The 16431-nt window shown below is 39.7% G+C and overlaps 1 protein-coding gene across 1 annotated transcript in view; it reads right to left on the reverse strand.

The window, feature by feature from the left end:
- The window catches only part of ADAMTS18 (ADAM metallopeptidase with thrombospondin type 1 motif 18), a 77459-nt gene that overhangs the window by 22842 nt on the left and 38186 nt on the right, over nt 1–16431 (reverse strand). The window contains exons 10-16 of the mRNA XM_058846316.1: nt 15343–15496; nt 14199–14294; nt 13048–13196; nt 7373–7545; nt 5340–5470; nt 5075–5198; nt 3743–3987 (exon numbers count right to left, since the gene is read on the reverse strand). Of these exons, the coding sequence (XP_058702299.1) occupies nt 3743–3987; nt 5075–5198; nt 5340–5470; nt 7373–7545; nt 13048–13196; nt 14199–14294; nt 15343–15496 (1072 nt within the window). The remainder of the gene's footprint in view (nt 1–3742; nt 3988–5074; nt 5199–5339; nt 5471–7372; nt 7546–13047; nt 13197–14198; nt 14295–15342; nt 15497–16431) is intronic.

The raw sequence follows: 16431 nt of genomic DNA on the forward strand, positions 1-16431 counted from the left end.
AACTGTATTTTAAAAAGCTGGTATCAGTTTCTCATCCTAGATTAGCATCTATTATATTTCTACCCCTCTGACCACTGACCTTTATTTCATGTAATCTAAATTGGGCTATTTCAGCAACTGTCTTCTGAATCATTTCAGCTTTTACTGGGTTTTGAAAACCCATAATCACCAAAAATACCAGTAATGTTAACTTCAGAAGGACACTGATACACAAATTCTGAAGGATGTCTGTTTGCTGGGTTTTCCCTTCCCCTCTCTGTGAAATGAATTCCTGAACAATCCTGAAGGGATCCTGATGAATCCTAAAACCTCACCCTTCAGCAGTTGTGCTCAGGAAATACTAGTCATACACATTAATTCCACATTCATCTCACAATGTTCTCCTCTTCAGAAAATATCTGGCCACTACAGTTTGTACTTTTTCTCCCACAACCCAGCTAAATTACAGAGTCACTACTCTTTGTCTTTTTTAGTATGATTCATTCCCATAATTACATATCTATGATATATAGAAGTATAGATATGGAGGGGAGGGTCTGGTGAAAATTTAGGGTAAATAAGAAAATCACTTCATGTCTTTTTTGACATAAATGTCTGACCTATTTTTGAATAGTGTTGAGGATGGCAATGTCTAATGCAATGATACGTGCTCAGCTGAACTATTGAAAAGCCTGACAGAAAAGCAGATGCACAGGAACACACTGCACAATGAAATATAAATATAACACATCTCACAGAACTGCAAGGCTGAACTTGTGGTGTGCAAGACCATGGGAAATTTAAAGATTTATTTTCTTATTTGCATCTCCTTCTGCTCTCTCAATACATGCTTCAGATGTCTCTTTCAAGAAAATATTTTGGAGGATGACTGCATTTCAAAGGAAGTGATTGCCTTGAGCACAGACTTGCCAGACCTGTCTGGTCCCATCTCTCCTGGGAATGTTGCTCAGAGGACGTGCACAGCCTGAGATTTCTGGATACCTGCAGCCTGCTTTGCATGCAGAAACAAAGGCAAAAACCTGGACCATTTCAGTCACCACACAAATCTCTACCAAAATTGTAACTACAGAACGAAGTGGGCACAAACTGTGTTAATCTGGCATTCAGTCATAGGTGAATGGCAATAAATAAAGCTGCAAAACCTTCTATTTTCTGCCCACATGAATAATAAAAGCTCCTGTAGTATACATACAATTTATCCAAGTCCTCAGAACCTGCAGTGCACCATTTTACAAGAGTTCACACTGAATTATTCTGGAAGAAAAACAACAGCCCAAATCTAGAAAATAAGTATTAAATAACATTTGAATAAAGCCTAATTTTTTTTTTTTAAAAAAAGAAAAAAATCTAAAGATTACAGGAAGAAGTTGAGGTACAAAACCCTGGAAAACCTCATCTTATATGACATTTTAGTTGAATGAAAAATTGCAGCAGAAAAGCTTTGTGTGCTTCTTTGAAAATTATTGATGAGATAAAAATGAAAATGAAGCTACACTATAGTATGCCTAAACACTCTTTTTTTCAGCCTGCTATCAGTTTTTGGTATTTAGAGCTGAAGCAGGATTTGTTTCACTATTATGGCTGCAAGCAGACATTCAGCAATACGTTTCTCAAAACATATTTCTTCAGTTTTCTGGCATTTTTGCTTCTTCAAGTTACTGGTAAGTTATAATAATGTATAAATTATTATACAATTAATTATATAAATTTATATAATGAATTTATTATTCTATTTATTTATATTTATTATTCATAAAAATAATATTTTTATTGTATAGTTATAAATAAAGTAAATTAAATAATGCAGATCTCTGAACAGAAAATTCTGCAGTTTTGTTCAGAATTCAGCTTGTTGAATGTTTCTTAAATTATTAAAGGGGCAAATAAATCATCAATCCATTTCATAGAGATGTGTAATTGGGGAACATGTAACATTTTTAGTCATTAGAATCCCCAGCTACCAATGCCAGTGATGGAGGTATTTCAATAAAAACACAAGGGAAGCTTAAATAAGCTCTGAAAGGAGCAACAGCCTCCAGTTAAATGTTACATCTTAATAAAACTGTTTAGCATAATTTGAAAGGATGAAAATAGAAGTGTTATTTGGCATTAATTTCTTTTCTTTAATCTTTATTCTGCAAAGTATGTGCATAATATGCAGCCAAGTCTTTCTGCAGGCCATTTATTATTCATACTTCAGCTCTATAATAATAATGCAGCTCAAATTTACTTTGGGTTATGACAAATAATATTCCTGGGAGTTCAGCTTAGCACTTCATTTGTAAGTGTGGTTGTTTTGGTGTAAGGCAGGTGATCTGCAGAGAGGGGAGCATGAATATAGCTTGTAGACCAAACTGACTGGACTAAATGAAGATCCCTATGAACACACATACCCAAAATGAAAATTCTTCGGTTTTCAATGGACAAAGATGCTGCAAAAGGCACTGTGAATTGTGATGGCAATTTGGGGAAAGACAGAGCCTTAGCCCATGTCAAACTGCCTGTTCTAAAACTTGTGTTCACCCTAAAGAGCTTTAACCCAGGGTCCAGGGCCTTCCGTGGTTCTGAAGGACACGCTTCAGTCCATTACTCAGCCAGCAGGAAGAGCAGCAAAGCTCTTCAGTATTCCAAATACACACTTCACTGGACACTTGTGAAAGCTGTAATAACCCTTGGAGGATATACCTCATGTCCCAGGCTGTGCTTGCTCTTTCTTGGTTCAACAGGCCCAAGCTGGGCCAGGGAGTGGATTCCAGAGGCTGGAAGAGGGGATGGGGCAAGGACAGCAGGATTCTGCCTCAGACAGGGGCACAGCACTCACTGCCCTGCTCCCCAGGGGAACAGCACCTTCCAGAGAGCTGCTGGAAGGTGTGGGAAGGAACTGAATCCCTGCTGGGGAGGGATCCTTCCTTCTCACAGGGATGGAAGGATTCATTGAAACAGACTTAACAGCTGAGTTACAAAGCCAAAGACCTGCTAGAGCTAAAAAAGGTAAGCTAATGGAGCTAAGAGGAAGCAAGAACCTTGATGATTCATCCAGAAATGGCCCCTCAGACATTCTGATGCATTTTACAAGAAAATCTAGTTAAGCAGCCTAATGCAGAAGGAGATTTTTCTTAGAACAGCAGTAGCAGAGGCCAATTTCAAAACTGTAAAACTTGAACTAACCATGTAAGCACCAAGTTTTCTTTCTGCTTACAATAGTTCCAACACAGGACATCTGGCAAACAAAGTGGGTCACACAAGTTTGATTGTTAGATAAACATATATAATAGAAAAACTGAACCAACAGAAATTCATACTAGAGGAACCTGTGTGTGGTGTTTTGACTGCATTCCACGGTGGATGTGAAAACGGTTCCACTCACCTTCAGTTTCAGAAGCATTATCTGAACCCGTAACCATTGAGCATTGACACAATGGTACCTTCAGTTTTTACATTATTGGATTTTATTGCATGCCATGTACGGGAGGCATTTATAATCTCCATCTCCCCTGAGCAACTCAGAGATTATGCTGTAGGGTGCTTTTTTCACTGAACTTGTGACAGTTTACTAAACTTCAGACCTCGATAAAGCAGCGGAAGGCCTTTCAATCCAGCACAACCACACAATGAAGTCTGAACACTATCATGACTCAACACTACTCTTTAATCTCTCTGAGAGCCCCAGCGCAGAGCTGAAGCTGTCGTTGCCAATTCTGTAATGGACATCAGGACAAGAACAAACAGAAGCCAGGCTTACTTCAAAGACCAGCGTCTCATTAGTGGGTCCTGCCGCGTAGAGACTCTCGGGGTGGTCGAAGGAGCGCTGATAATCAAACACTGTCCCGGCAAAAGGGAACTTCCCTGGCCAGTCGATGGTCCAGTCCCCTGTCAGGTAGTACCTGCTGGCCAGGCTGCGCACAGCCAGGTAGCTGGGGGACACGTGCATCTCCTGGAGCTGGATGCTGCGCGCGCCCGCCGGCACCGTCACCACCGCGTAGTAGTCTGTGAGGAGAGGAGGCAGCAGCGCGTTGGCAGCTGGCACACGGACAGAGCTGGCCCATCTTTCTGAGCCAGTCTGAAAGTTATCACAGTTCAGAAGATAACGTGGCTGTTCTGACCCGCCAAGGTGCTCTGTTTTCACCAGGAGAAACCCATTCTGATTTTAACAGGCCGCCCCCACCCCGCCCATGTGGCCTGTAATCTGAGTAACTGAGGTATTTCAATTCCTGAAATTTTTCCTTGTGATTAAAGGCAAGAAAAAGCAAATTCACCTTAGAAAAATGCAGAATACACTAATGGTGACTCCACTGTAGCTTTCCCTGTAGTTCCCTTGGAAGTTACTACTTCTAGAAGGCACTAGTGCCAACCACAAGGGCTTAGAGGTGAGGTGGGATGCAATCTTCACACAGCCCTGGACAGCAGAGGATGTCCCTGCTGCCAGCCAGGGCTGCATCACCACACCCTGGACAACTTCCTGGCCTTCATCACTGCAGTAAGGACATGTCTGATGACCAACAGCAAACAGATCCCCAAAACACCCCTGTGGGCACTGAAATCTTAGCTGTGTTTTATGCCTGAAAAACTGCAGCAGAGTGAGATTATTTCCCAAGAAGCCAGTGACAGTCCACTAAGGGAAAGTCCACCTCCCAGTGCCTGGATCTCCCACTGAAACAGCTGGACAGCTTCCAGACAACTTAATTTGAAAATGGACATGGAAATACTGTCATGTTTGGCATTATGCTGTGTATTATATTGCTTTTTATATGTTCCACAGTCCCATCCCACTCAGAGCTGCTGACAGCTATTTTTTCACTTGCCTGAATCCTACAATCTCTTTTAAGAGGAAATTCACACGTAAAGGGAAAATGTGTCTTAAGAAACAAGAGGATTGTTTAACTGACCAAGACTTATGCTCACAGCCCTCTTGTTACCAAGAAACGGGAGAAATGTGAACTCTCCTCTCACTCTCCCTGTGATTTTCAGCTCACATCTGGACCCTCAGCCACTGCCCAAATGAGCAAGGAGTCAAATATATCACATGGGGACACAGCAGAGCAGTGAGGTGATCATGAGGAAAGGTTTTCCTTACCATTAGCTTTATGCTGGGTCAAGTATTGGCCTTTAAAGAACTTGCACGTTGAATTATCTCCTTTACAAACTCCACAAGCATCCAACACAGCTTTGGAACCAAGTCCATGATCACACCCTACTTGCTGCAACCAAAAGGCACAAGTGAAGGACTCAGACAAAAGGGAATTTGAAGAAACAGCTGCATTTTCCCTAAAGGAGTCAACTGCCCACTAATAAAAAAAAATACAGACATTAGGATTGTAAGAAACTTAATTTTATCTTACTTCACATATTCCATCAATACAAACATCATAATTATTTGGAGAACACAGAGTTCCATCCTTCACTTTGCTGGACATTGCAAAGAAAAAGTCAAAGTCTTCAGCTGTGCAGTACAATTTACATCTGTCTTCCTCTGGGGTGAAAACAAACAAACAAACAAACAAACAAACAAAAAAAGACAAGAAAGCATTAGCAGACCTGCAGTGTTAAAGAGATAAAAAGCATCTTGGCTGTTATTTCTTCCTGTATTCTAGAAGATAAGCTACAAGGATGAACTAAGTTGTCATGGTGACAACTTAGGACAAAAGAATGTAGCTAAATAGAAATATAGCTAAATAGAGTAGCTTATATTATGCTTTTTTAAAACACACGTGGGTTTGCTTATCCACACAAAGAATTAAGAATTCAAACTCGGTGTAGAAGCACTGCCTCAGCTCTGCTGCTCCATCCTGCTTTCAGTTCCTCTGCTTCACGGGCTCAAATTTAATTTTTATTAAGAGAAATGGGAGAAATGAGAGAAATAAGACAATAATCTTACTTGAAGCTTATTTTAAACTTGGGAAAAGGATAACATGGCACAAATGACCAGTTTAGCTAAAAGCTAGAAATGCAGCCAGGGTTCCCCCTAACAAAAGTATTTTCCTCCAACAAATCCCAACCATTGTCAAATTTCTCCTTACAAAGAGGTGGTGTTATAAAGTGCTGATTAATTCTGCATAGACAAAGCCAGTCATGAAATTGTAAATATTGTCACAATCGCTGAAATGCAGAGTTTTAATACAAATTCAAGTGCAACAAATAAAACAGTTTTTAAGAACGTGAAATTGGATTCAAAAGAGTATCCTTTTATTGTTAAATCAGCAGCTGGATTTTCAGTAGTCCCTTCTACAGAATCAAAGCATCTGTAGCAATTCTGAAAACCAGATCATGTTTTCAGAATGATAAATTTAGATCTTGGGGGAGCTTTTACAAAGCAGCTGAGAGGAAGGATGGGCATTTTTAACTTTAGAATCACTTGGGGACATCTTGCTTTTGAAAATTACGCCCCTTGTCCCTAATTTTAAGCCTCTTTTACTAAACACAGTCCCTCCATTTAAAACTAATGTAGGCCACCTTAAATTCTATTTAACAAGATGTATTTTTTTGCCCTATTATACAATATCCACTGGTACATGCTGTGAAGCCATAGATCACTTCTTTCCTCTGTTCACACTGGCCTGTTAGGACACTTTTAAATACCTATGAAAATGTCCACAAAGACTCTTGAAGAAAATATAATCATGCTAAAAAGGAAAGTTACATGTATGTGCATATATATTTTTAATTATACACATTATCATCAAAAGCAAATTTGTACACGTGCTAAACAAAGCAGCTTCAATGTGAGAAAATACAGACACTTTTATTCAAGTAGTGCTTCCAAACTGGAGGAATTGTTTTAGCTAATAAAATGAGTACTGATTCAAAATATTTGCAAAATTAAGATGCATAAAGTAAAAATAAACTTGCTTGTACAAAATAACAGAAATAGTTAGTGAGACCTGAACTTGATAAAGATCTCTCAGTAAAAGATGACTTTGAAAAATGCATGCCAGTACATTGTTTGCATTTCCACTTCTCATGGGACCATACCAGCAGAAAAGTCAAAAGGTTGATTTACTGTTGCATTTTGAAATCTGAGAACATTCCAAAAGAAGGATGATTCTGGTAGAGCTATTGTGGAAGCTTACATTTCCCATGCTGAAAATTCCATGGAAATTGTTTTGCTTGGGTTTCAGACTAAGCAATATGGAATATAAAATGAGAGAGGGGAGACAACAACCGGGGAGTCACGGTGAGGACAAGGACTCGAATTCCCAAGGCAAATCAATCCTGCATGTCCATGCAGGCAGGATCACAGGGGAGGCTGGCTCCAGCTCTGCCACAACACAAACACCTCTCAGCCAGAGCCAGTGAGCCTGCCTCTGCCCAGAGCACAGGGTGAATTGGTGCTCTGAGCTCCCTCCCCTGCCCCTGAGAGCAGGACCACTCTCACCTTCCACTTTGGTGTAGGGCTTCCACTTGTAGAACCAGCCCCGGAAGGGTTTGCTGTTGTACTCTGCACACTGCAGGGCTCGGAAGTCCAGGCTGTCTGCTGGGCAAGGCTGCTTATTGCAGAGCTGATAAACTCGACCAGAACCTTGGCAGAACTTCCCACCGTACTGCGGCCTACGGAAAAAAAAAGAGGAAAAGATGATTTTGCAAAATCTCCCTTTCTTGTGATTGGCATGTTACACGTGTGTGAGAATACAGGGAATGGGAGAGGACACTCTGCCCCAGGAGATCAGTATTTCTTATATGGGCCATTAAATTTCATGGTTCCTAAAACCAAGCAAAGCAGTTGACATGAGTTATCTACTTGGATCACTGCAGACTCAGCAAAGATGCAACCATCTAGAGGTGAGTCATGTTTGCACTAATTTAAATTTATAGGGCTATTTGGTACTGGCTGGGTTCAACCTTGTTATACAGCTATTTTTACCCTGCTGTAACCAAGGAATGAACATGTGCAAAGAATTACCTATCACAATTAGAGTTAATAAAGGATAACATAACACTGATCAAACAAAAAGAGAATGAATGATTACATTTGCTCGTTCATTTCTTTTGTAAATCATTTTGAAAAAATGTGCTTTTAAATAGTCAGAGGAAGCAGGGACCACGCATAGTTGTCTTGCTCTAAGAAAATGCTGGAATTCAGGGGTAATTTTAACCATGTCACATCCACTTCAGCAAACCTCACCTGGGCATTTCCCTTCATCTTGGCCAGAATAGAAAGAGCATATTCTGTTGCTTTGTTCATACCTCACATTATCAGAATATTAACTTTTTAACCATTTGCGCTGTGCACAGACATTGTAAAACAATGCAAAATGCAAGAGTTGCTCTTTTTAACTTAGCAATTCACTGATGTCATTTGTGCAGTTTCACAATGCTCAGATAAACATCTGCAAGCACTGAGCCAAGTCTTGAAAATAACAGATTCTAAGAACTCTTTGTTGTATTGGTACATTTCTTGCATCAAGCGAAAAGAAACATACCAATATTACACTTGCACTCATTTACATAATGTTTTTTTTTTAAATTAGGGAACTTACTTGAGGGACAAGATAATTTTGAGTGGACAGCTTAGCCCATATTACAAACACATTAAGAAAAAAACCCAGAGTATTACACAAGATACTGAATAACAGTAATATATTAATTAATAGCAAAAAATTAAAATTCTAAGAGTATAGAATCTGCAATTGAAACATATTGTTGAAATCCCTGAACACTATGCTGTAACTATTCCCCACATCCAAGGATCCCATGCAACTCCTGACTGGCTGATGCCTGGAGTAACATGGAGAGAGCTCAGTGCAACATGGAGGAGAAAATCCAGGTGCTTCTTCTGTTTGCTCTGGTATAAATTTTAACTCCCTTATGTCTAACCCTCTAACCAAGCTAGGACCTGCCTTTTTTTATGTTTGACTTACACAGTATCTGCCTATTCCAGGACTCTGTGCTGCAAAAGTCTTTCACAGAAAGAGATGGAAACCCACCTGTTACTGTATTTAAAACCACAACTTCCACTGACTTATTCCTGAGGTCACCTGCCAGCTACACTGACACTGGGTATAAAGGTGAAGGTCTTAAAGTCAAATTTTCTGTTCCAGTTGGTGGCAATCCAGCCTGTGAAGGGCAGGGAGGATATGGAACATCAGGGAAATCAGGGAGTGTTTATGTTGACTTTGTGCAATTGGTGAGAGCTTTGAGTTAAGGCAGCCAAGCTGTTGGGTGCTGACTCAATTCCCTACAGACTTTCTTTACAGCTTCAGCACATGGAGGATTTTTGACCTCCTTCAACCCCTGAAAACAATTCTGCTGTAGTGTAAGGAAAAGATGCAACCTCCTTCCAAGTAAATGCCACCAAATAAGAAATATAATAGAATTATTTATGGCTAGATTGTGATTTCCAGCCGCACTCTTGTATTTGAGGATGGGATAAAATTCCTCCAAACTAAGGGAGCTCTGAAAGAAGCATTCTGTTTCCCAGCTCTATTACAGCATTTTAATATTACAGTACATTCCCATTACTGAAACTGTTGGCTTGAGAGTGATGGAAACTTCTCCACCTTCATTTTTAGCAACAAGATTTCAGTAGGAGTTAAGTGATTCACAGGAAATGAGATGGGAAATCTACAAATGCAAATTTTTGATGAAACACTATTATCCACACTGAGAAAATCATGCTTTTCTTGGGGATGTCTGTAACACCAGTAGATTTTGGGTTGAGTGTCCCCAGAAGCTGTTGGTGGATCCACACTTAGAGAGGAATGCCCTGCACCAAGGGATTCCAGTATTTCTGTAGTGGTACAGTTCCACCAACACAGATACAGCCTAAATCTTCCATCCCTCTGTGACCCCCCAGCACTGACACAAACAGGCTGACCTGCAGCAGCTCTTGATGAGGATATCTGGAAAAGGGACACATTTGGTGAGAAAAGACAGCAAGAAAAAGTCTCCCAAGGTGGATCTGGAAAAGGAGTCTGAGTGCAAAAAGGTAAGTACTCCACTCCATATAAGACTCAAATATTAAAATGCTATAAGAGTAGCTTAAACAAATTAATTAATCAATTAATTAAATCAATTCTGGAGTACCCTTGTAAGGGTATATTCCCTAAACCATTATATTCACTGCAACACAACACAGAGAATGAGAAATCCTGGAATTCATGTCATCAAGGAAAGTATTTCATGCAATAACAAATGAATTAAGACTCCAAAATTCTGGGCTCCTATTTTTCACTTTCTGTAATCATTTCATTTCATGTAAGAACACTTCTGCTCATCTTGTGGCCATATTATGATAGTATCACAAAGCTTTATTATTCTGCATGAATCTGAAAGGTTTACAGTATCTTTCACAGTCTTTCTCTTTTAGAAGTATTTTAAATGGCATCATTAATATTCATCAGTTTACACCTCACATTTTCTGTAATCACTGTTACAGATACTGTACACAAAAGATTTTAAAAAGAATGTTCAAGCAGTTTTGATTCAGTCTTTTGACTGCACACATGCCTACAACTCCATTCTGTTCTGCTGAACAATGCACTATTGTCAAGTGTAGGATGCAGTCCCACAGATATGATTTAGGTATTAATTTAAATCTCTCAGGCACTCTTCAGATTCTTTCCCAGCTAAACTATTAAATTATGCAATCGATTTCTAGCTTGGAAAAGTACCTCAACTGTAAAGTGCTGTGGTGTATGAAAACCAGATCCATGAAATTACACTGTGACAATTTACAGGAACATAATAACTTTAGCAAATCTGCCCAGCTCTGTGGACTACAGGTGATCCCCATGGGTGTTTGTCAATGGGAATTTGTGCACAGCTCCAGTGGGAATTCCAAAGCCATGCCCAGAGCTCTCTGAGTGTGGTCACAAGGGCTGTCTGAAAATTGGCAATTGGAGGAAGGTTGGATGTTATTTGCAAGAGGAAAATTTCACAAACTCACACAGGTAACAAGATTTTCAAACACAGCAGCCTGATGCTGAAGTCTTCACTTGCCCTTAAATTTCTACTAAGGTGGTCACCTTTAAAATCACCATAAACTGAGACATTTCCCTCAATATTCATAAAAAGTCAATCATTCTGACTTCATTTTAGAGTCCAGTCAGTTTTTCATAGATCTACACCCCTTGTTCTACTCTCTTACAGAAATGTCATTCTTTGTCATTTTCAATATTTTGCTATCCAAAATCATCTATTGAACTTTTGAACAAAACAAGCATTACCTCCTGCACAAATCTGGATTAGGAAAAGTGAAATAAATATATCACATATAAAATAACATACATATATGAACCAAAATATATAAACATCTGAAATGTGTTTCAGAAATTCAGAAAGAAAGGAAACATTATTCTGAGTTGCTGTGTATTTTTAGAGGTGAACAATGAACAGGGACTAGTCCTTAAATCATTTTGTGTGGTGCAGCATTGAAAATAGATGATATTATTTTTCTTCTGATTCCACAAAATGCTGTGATGGCAAATATGGCTACCTGGACATTTGTGCACTGTTGTGTGGCTTATTTACACTCCTGTCATTCCATCAATGTCACTCTGAGAGCGATTTATACCATCTTCTCTTTGCCCTAACTGGGTTACCACTAATACAATGGAATTAAATCTAGTGTGAACACAATCCAGCTCTGGTACCAAGTATGACTTGGTTATATCAAATCTTACTTTATTAGAACAGACAGTTCAGTCTGGAGGAAAGTTCTAAGTGCTACAGCAACTGACACACTTCATGTTGAAGAGATTCTGTTTGAAAACCCCAGAAATCTTTATCAATCACACCAGTGCACCAACTGGAACCATCTCCACCACTGGACATTCTCCTGTCACACAGGGAGAGCAAGGGGGAGCTTACGCATAAATGCAAAGAACAATCTGCAGCCATATAAATTCAGCAAGAAAAACAGGGACCAAAGCAGGAAAACCAAAATATATACATATGGCCTCTAACTGAGACCCTGCATTCTTTTGCTAAACCATTTAACAAAGGACAATATCCAAGTCATTTTATTTATTAAAATGAACTAAGAAACAACAGAAAACATTGACAAAACGCTCTGCCATGGCTCTACAAAAATTGGCTTGGCTGAGGGTGATAAAGACTATTTTAACTAACTCACATTCTCCTATAACACAGTATATGAAGCGTGGATATTATTACTGCAGCACTGTATAGTATATGAGAGGCTTCTTTACAGCCTCATATAAACTGTGTCATATTTTCTCTGTTTTTTATTACTGCAGTTTAAATGCTGCTTTTATTGTGTGCAATGAGGGATACATGTGTCTGTGCCTGCTGAATATGTGTATGAAATAAAATAGGGAAATCATTTTTTTCTTGTAAGTTGCAGTGAGTTGAGTACTTGGGAAAGATGCTTGGTCAGTTAACACTTTTAATCTACTTTGAAATACTTATAATGAATAGTATTTAGAGAGCTAAGGTATTAATTAGAGGCAAATAAAAAAATGTTTCATGAGCTAGCACACAATTCTAGGCTTCAGCAACCTTAGTTTGACTCAGGAAATATAAAAGAATGCAAAGAACATGACAGACATGCACAGACATCTGTCCTTATCATCCTGGATAATATGTTCTCAGCAGAAGTCTTAACAGCTTTTAAGATCTTTTTGTCCTGCTCTGAGGCTGTTAGGTGTAAAAATGTCTGTATGGTGCTTCCTTAAATGCAAAATTAAAAAATGAAAAATGTAGAAATGTCTGTATGGTGCTTCCTTAAATGTAAAATTAGAAAATGAAAAATGTAGAAATGTCTGTATGGTGCTTCCTTAAATGTTAAATTAATAAATGCAAAATGTGAAGAGGTCTGTATGGTGCTTCCTTACTTCTGCAGGTATTTGATAAACTGTAGTGTCCCAAACTGAAAGGAGCAAGATGGGCTGGAGGTGTTGTGGCACTCCAGCAGCCTGCAGCCAGTCTCTGCTCCCTGGTGTCAGGACACAGCTCTGACTGCTCATTCTGGACATCTCACAAACGTTCCCACACACATCATCATTTCCCTGCAGAAATGGACTCTGCTCATTTGCTGTTCTAGTAACACAAATAGTATAAAAATGCTACCTTTCCATCTCTGTGTCTTACTTTGGGTTATTGCAGTGTCTCTCTTGATAGGTGACCCCCCCTCCACAGGTGCGAGTGCACTCGGACCACTCGGACCAGGCTGACCACTGGCCATTGACAGGCTTGGGCCCGTGGTCCCCGTACTGGACACACTGTCCCCTGCGACACCACTGCAAAACAGACACAGAAAACACCGTTAGCAGCACCCAGGGGATGCAGAGAAAGAAAAAAAAATCCCTACATTTAAAAGCTCCAGTGCTTGATCCTAATAAATATAAAGTCACCCATTGAACAGGTCCCAGCAGGACGAGGACTCTGGAGTGGGACATTGATCTCTACAGTGGCACAGGTAAGTTATGTTCTGATAACTGTCCAAGTTCTGAGTCGAAGATCCCTCAGGTAACAAATTTTCAAAACTGTTCTCTTGAAGAGTGCTTTTTTTACCTTACTCCTCCCCCAAAAATCCATCTGACTTTATGGGCCTGTGGTGCAGAGCCTCAACACTGCCTGTGTAATTTACAAACAGCCTGCAAGAATTCTGCTAACATCTCCTTTATTATTCAATTAGGAAATACTGCACAAAGAGAAAAAGCAATATAGAATATTTGTCCGTAACTTGAAAATCAAAACAATGTTCTGCTGGAAGAACCTTATAGGAAAAGAAAATATTTTGCATAACTAAAGATGAGAGTAAATTAGAAGGTTCAACTCAAATAAAAGCAAACAAATGAGGGTAAATAAAAATAAGATGAGTGTAAATTAGAAGGGTTGACTCAGACAAATAAGCTCTTTTAGTGGTGATCGCTGATGAAAATATGACCTTAGTCTGTATAGCAAATATTATGACTTAAGGTGTGCTCATATCAGAGTGGACTTTGAGGCATGGACCTAGCTCCTGTTACAATTCATGTATTTTCTTACTGATGTAGATTTGCCAGAGATACCTGATGCCACAGCTGGAGAGGCAGCAGGCCCTGCCATCAGACAGGTACCACAGGGAGGCCACATCCTGGATATGCATCAGTGCAATCATTTACAAAGCAATCTCAAAGTCCAGGATGGAAAATCTGGAGGGATCTGGCCAAAACTGGTTTTGATGGGTGCTTGTATTTGATCACACACAGTCTAAACTCAAGTTAGGATGAAAATATTTTATAAATAAAACAACTTACCATACTTATACCACAAGCTGTTCCTTCTGCTGCGGGCATGAACTTCGTCTCACACCTGTGACCCACTTTGTGACACCAGAGAGATTTACAGATATCCTGAAAAGGAAACAGTACTCCCTACAGTGCTCATCATTTCCATTATTTCCTGGTGTTTAAAAAGAGTAATCAATGAAACATGCTTTTACATGCAAATATAAATTTCTACGTTAAAAGATGTATAAATAAACTCTTTTCTGAATTTAGAAAAGCCTGGGTTAAAGTTTCCTAGCACAGCCATACTCTGTATATTGCCTTTTTGTTTATGCACCATTTCACTATATATTTCTTAAAATTATATTGAGTGTGAGATTATAATAGAACACAAACAGTGCTAAAAAGTCCATGGCTAGAATTTCATCATGTCTGCAGGGACTACAATACTGTGAAGAGACAAGATTCTTCTAAACCACAGAAGATCTCTGGAAAGGCAGTCTGTGCACAGTGCTGTTCACTCCCTCTTCCTTGTCTATGAGCTGTGGAAGAAACACAGCTGCCACCACTTGAATAATGTGGTTAGTATATAATAAATCAAAATACTCCAGGATAATAACAGGAGTAAAAGAAGTTACCATACGTTTTTTCAGAACGAGCACTCCAGATTATTTTAAAAATGCCTTCTCTGAAGAGACCAGTAAGGAGTGTACCAGTCATTAAAACAAGAGGTTTATCTAAATTAATCATTCATCATGAAGTCAAGAGTATAAGTTACATTTCATTGCTCTAGAATAACCCTATAGATCTCTCCCAGACTTTTTGTTGTCATAAAAGTAAAACACAAGAAACTGAGTCCTTCTTACCCCACACCAGCTTTGATCAAAACTCTGCTGCCTGCTAATTTCCCACAGCATAGCAGGCAAGGGCTCATGGCCCATGAGGATTCAAGTGCTCCCCTTATGACTCCTGGAAGGAACACATTTCCTTCTGAAACTCCCCTGGGGCTGGGATATTCCTCCAAAGATGCCAATACCTTCAAAGCAAATGGCCAGGACAGATAAGGCAGAGAAATAGCCCAGGCCCCTGAAGAACCCCGTACTACTTGTACTTATTCAGTGTACTGCAGTTCTCTCATGTCATTGTAAGCTCTCAAAAGTGCATCAATGGGTACCTTTACAAAGCTGAGGTTGCAGAGTTTTGCTTTCATTCCAAATTGCCATTTGCACTGGGTATCAGCATCATAGATCTGCCCTGGCAGTTTGTCAGGGTATTTGTACTGTCCTGTTTGTTTAGGTTCATCAATCAGGCAGGCAGCTTGAGCTGTACTATAATGAGAAGGTAAATTAGTCACAACTATGATCTTTATAACAAAATGCTTTCATTTCCTACAGACCAGCACAAATACATAACATGGTATACACAGTACCTTTAACTAGTTTTAGAGGTATGCTCTGAAACAGGAATATCTGTGTGCAGGAACCAAAAGTTCTTGACATCTTGTTGGTAGCCTGACCTGCAAGGTTTTAAGGAAGCAGGAATTTCCAGGCTTTGGGACTGTTGTGACAGGAAGAAAGAATGATGTCAAATTCTTTTCCTCCCTGTATTCCTGGGTAATCAAGAGCAAGGTGACCTCATCTGCTTCTTTCCCTTCAGTGGATTCCCCAAACCAGGGGAATCAGAGTTTTGATCAGCAGAAGCACAGTGTCCATTCCAGCAGCTGCCAGGAGGCTGCTGCAGGGTGTGTGCTTTGGGCTGGCTGTGTCCAGAGCACAGCTCCCAGCTCCACCTTTTCCCCTCCTCTGCCTGAGAACCCCTGCCAGGTCACTCTTAATGGATTTGCCCTCCAGTGTCAGTCTCTGGGGCCATATGGCAGGTTGGAGGGCTCAGGTGACTTTTTATCTTGCTATTTGCTTCTCTACACAAAATATATTGCATCACTGCAGCATTAAAAAGAACCAAAACAAACCACAACTCCATTACCTTTCCTGGCTGCTACTCAAAGATATTGACTGGGATTTCAAGGATCAGATCCACATATCTACCAAGGTGTCTGCTTCTCACTGTAAGGAATGAACATCTAAAATGCCTGTGTTGCTCTAGCTCAAAATACCTCCTACACATTTTTTAGTGCTTCTGTATAGTCTACACATGAATGACAAAAAAAAATAAGGGAAAGATTAATGCAATCATGAATTAAACAGTGATTGAAGAACAGTTCTTCTAAAGGCATCACTGAGTAATGACAACACGCTGGGAAAAA

The sequence above is a fragment of the Poecile atricapillus genome, chromosome 10, assembly GCF_030490865.1.
Source record: "Poecile atricapillus isolate bPoeAtr1 chromosome 10, bPoeAtr1.hap1, whole genome shotgun sequence".
Lineage (NCBI taxonomy): Eukaryota > Metazoa > Chordata > Aves > Passeriformes > Paridae > Poecile > Poecile atricapillus.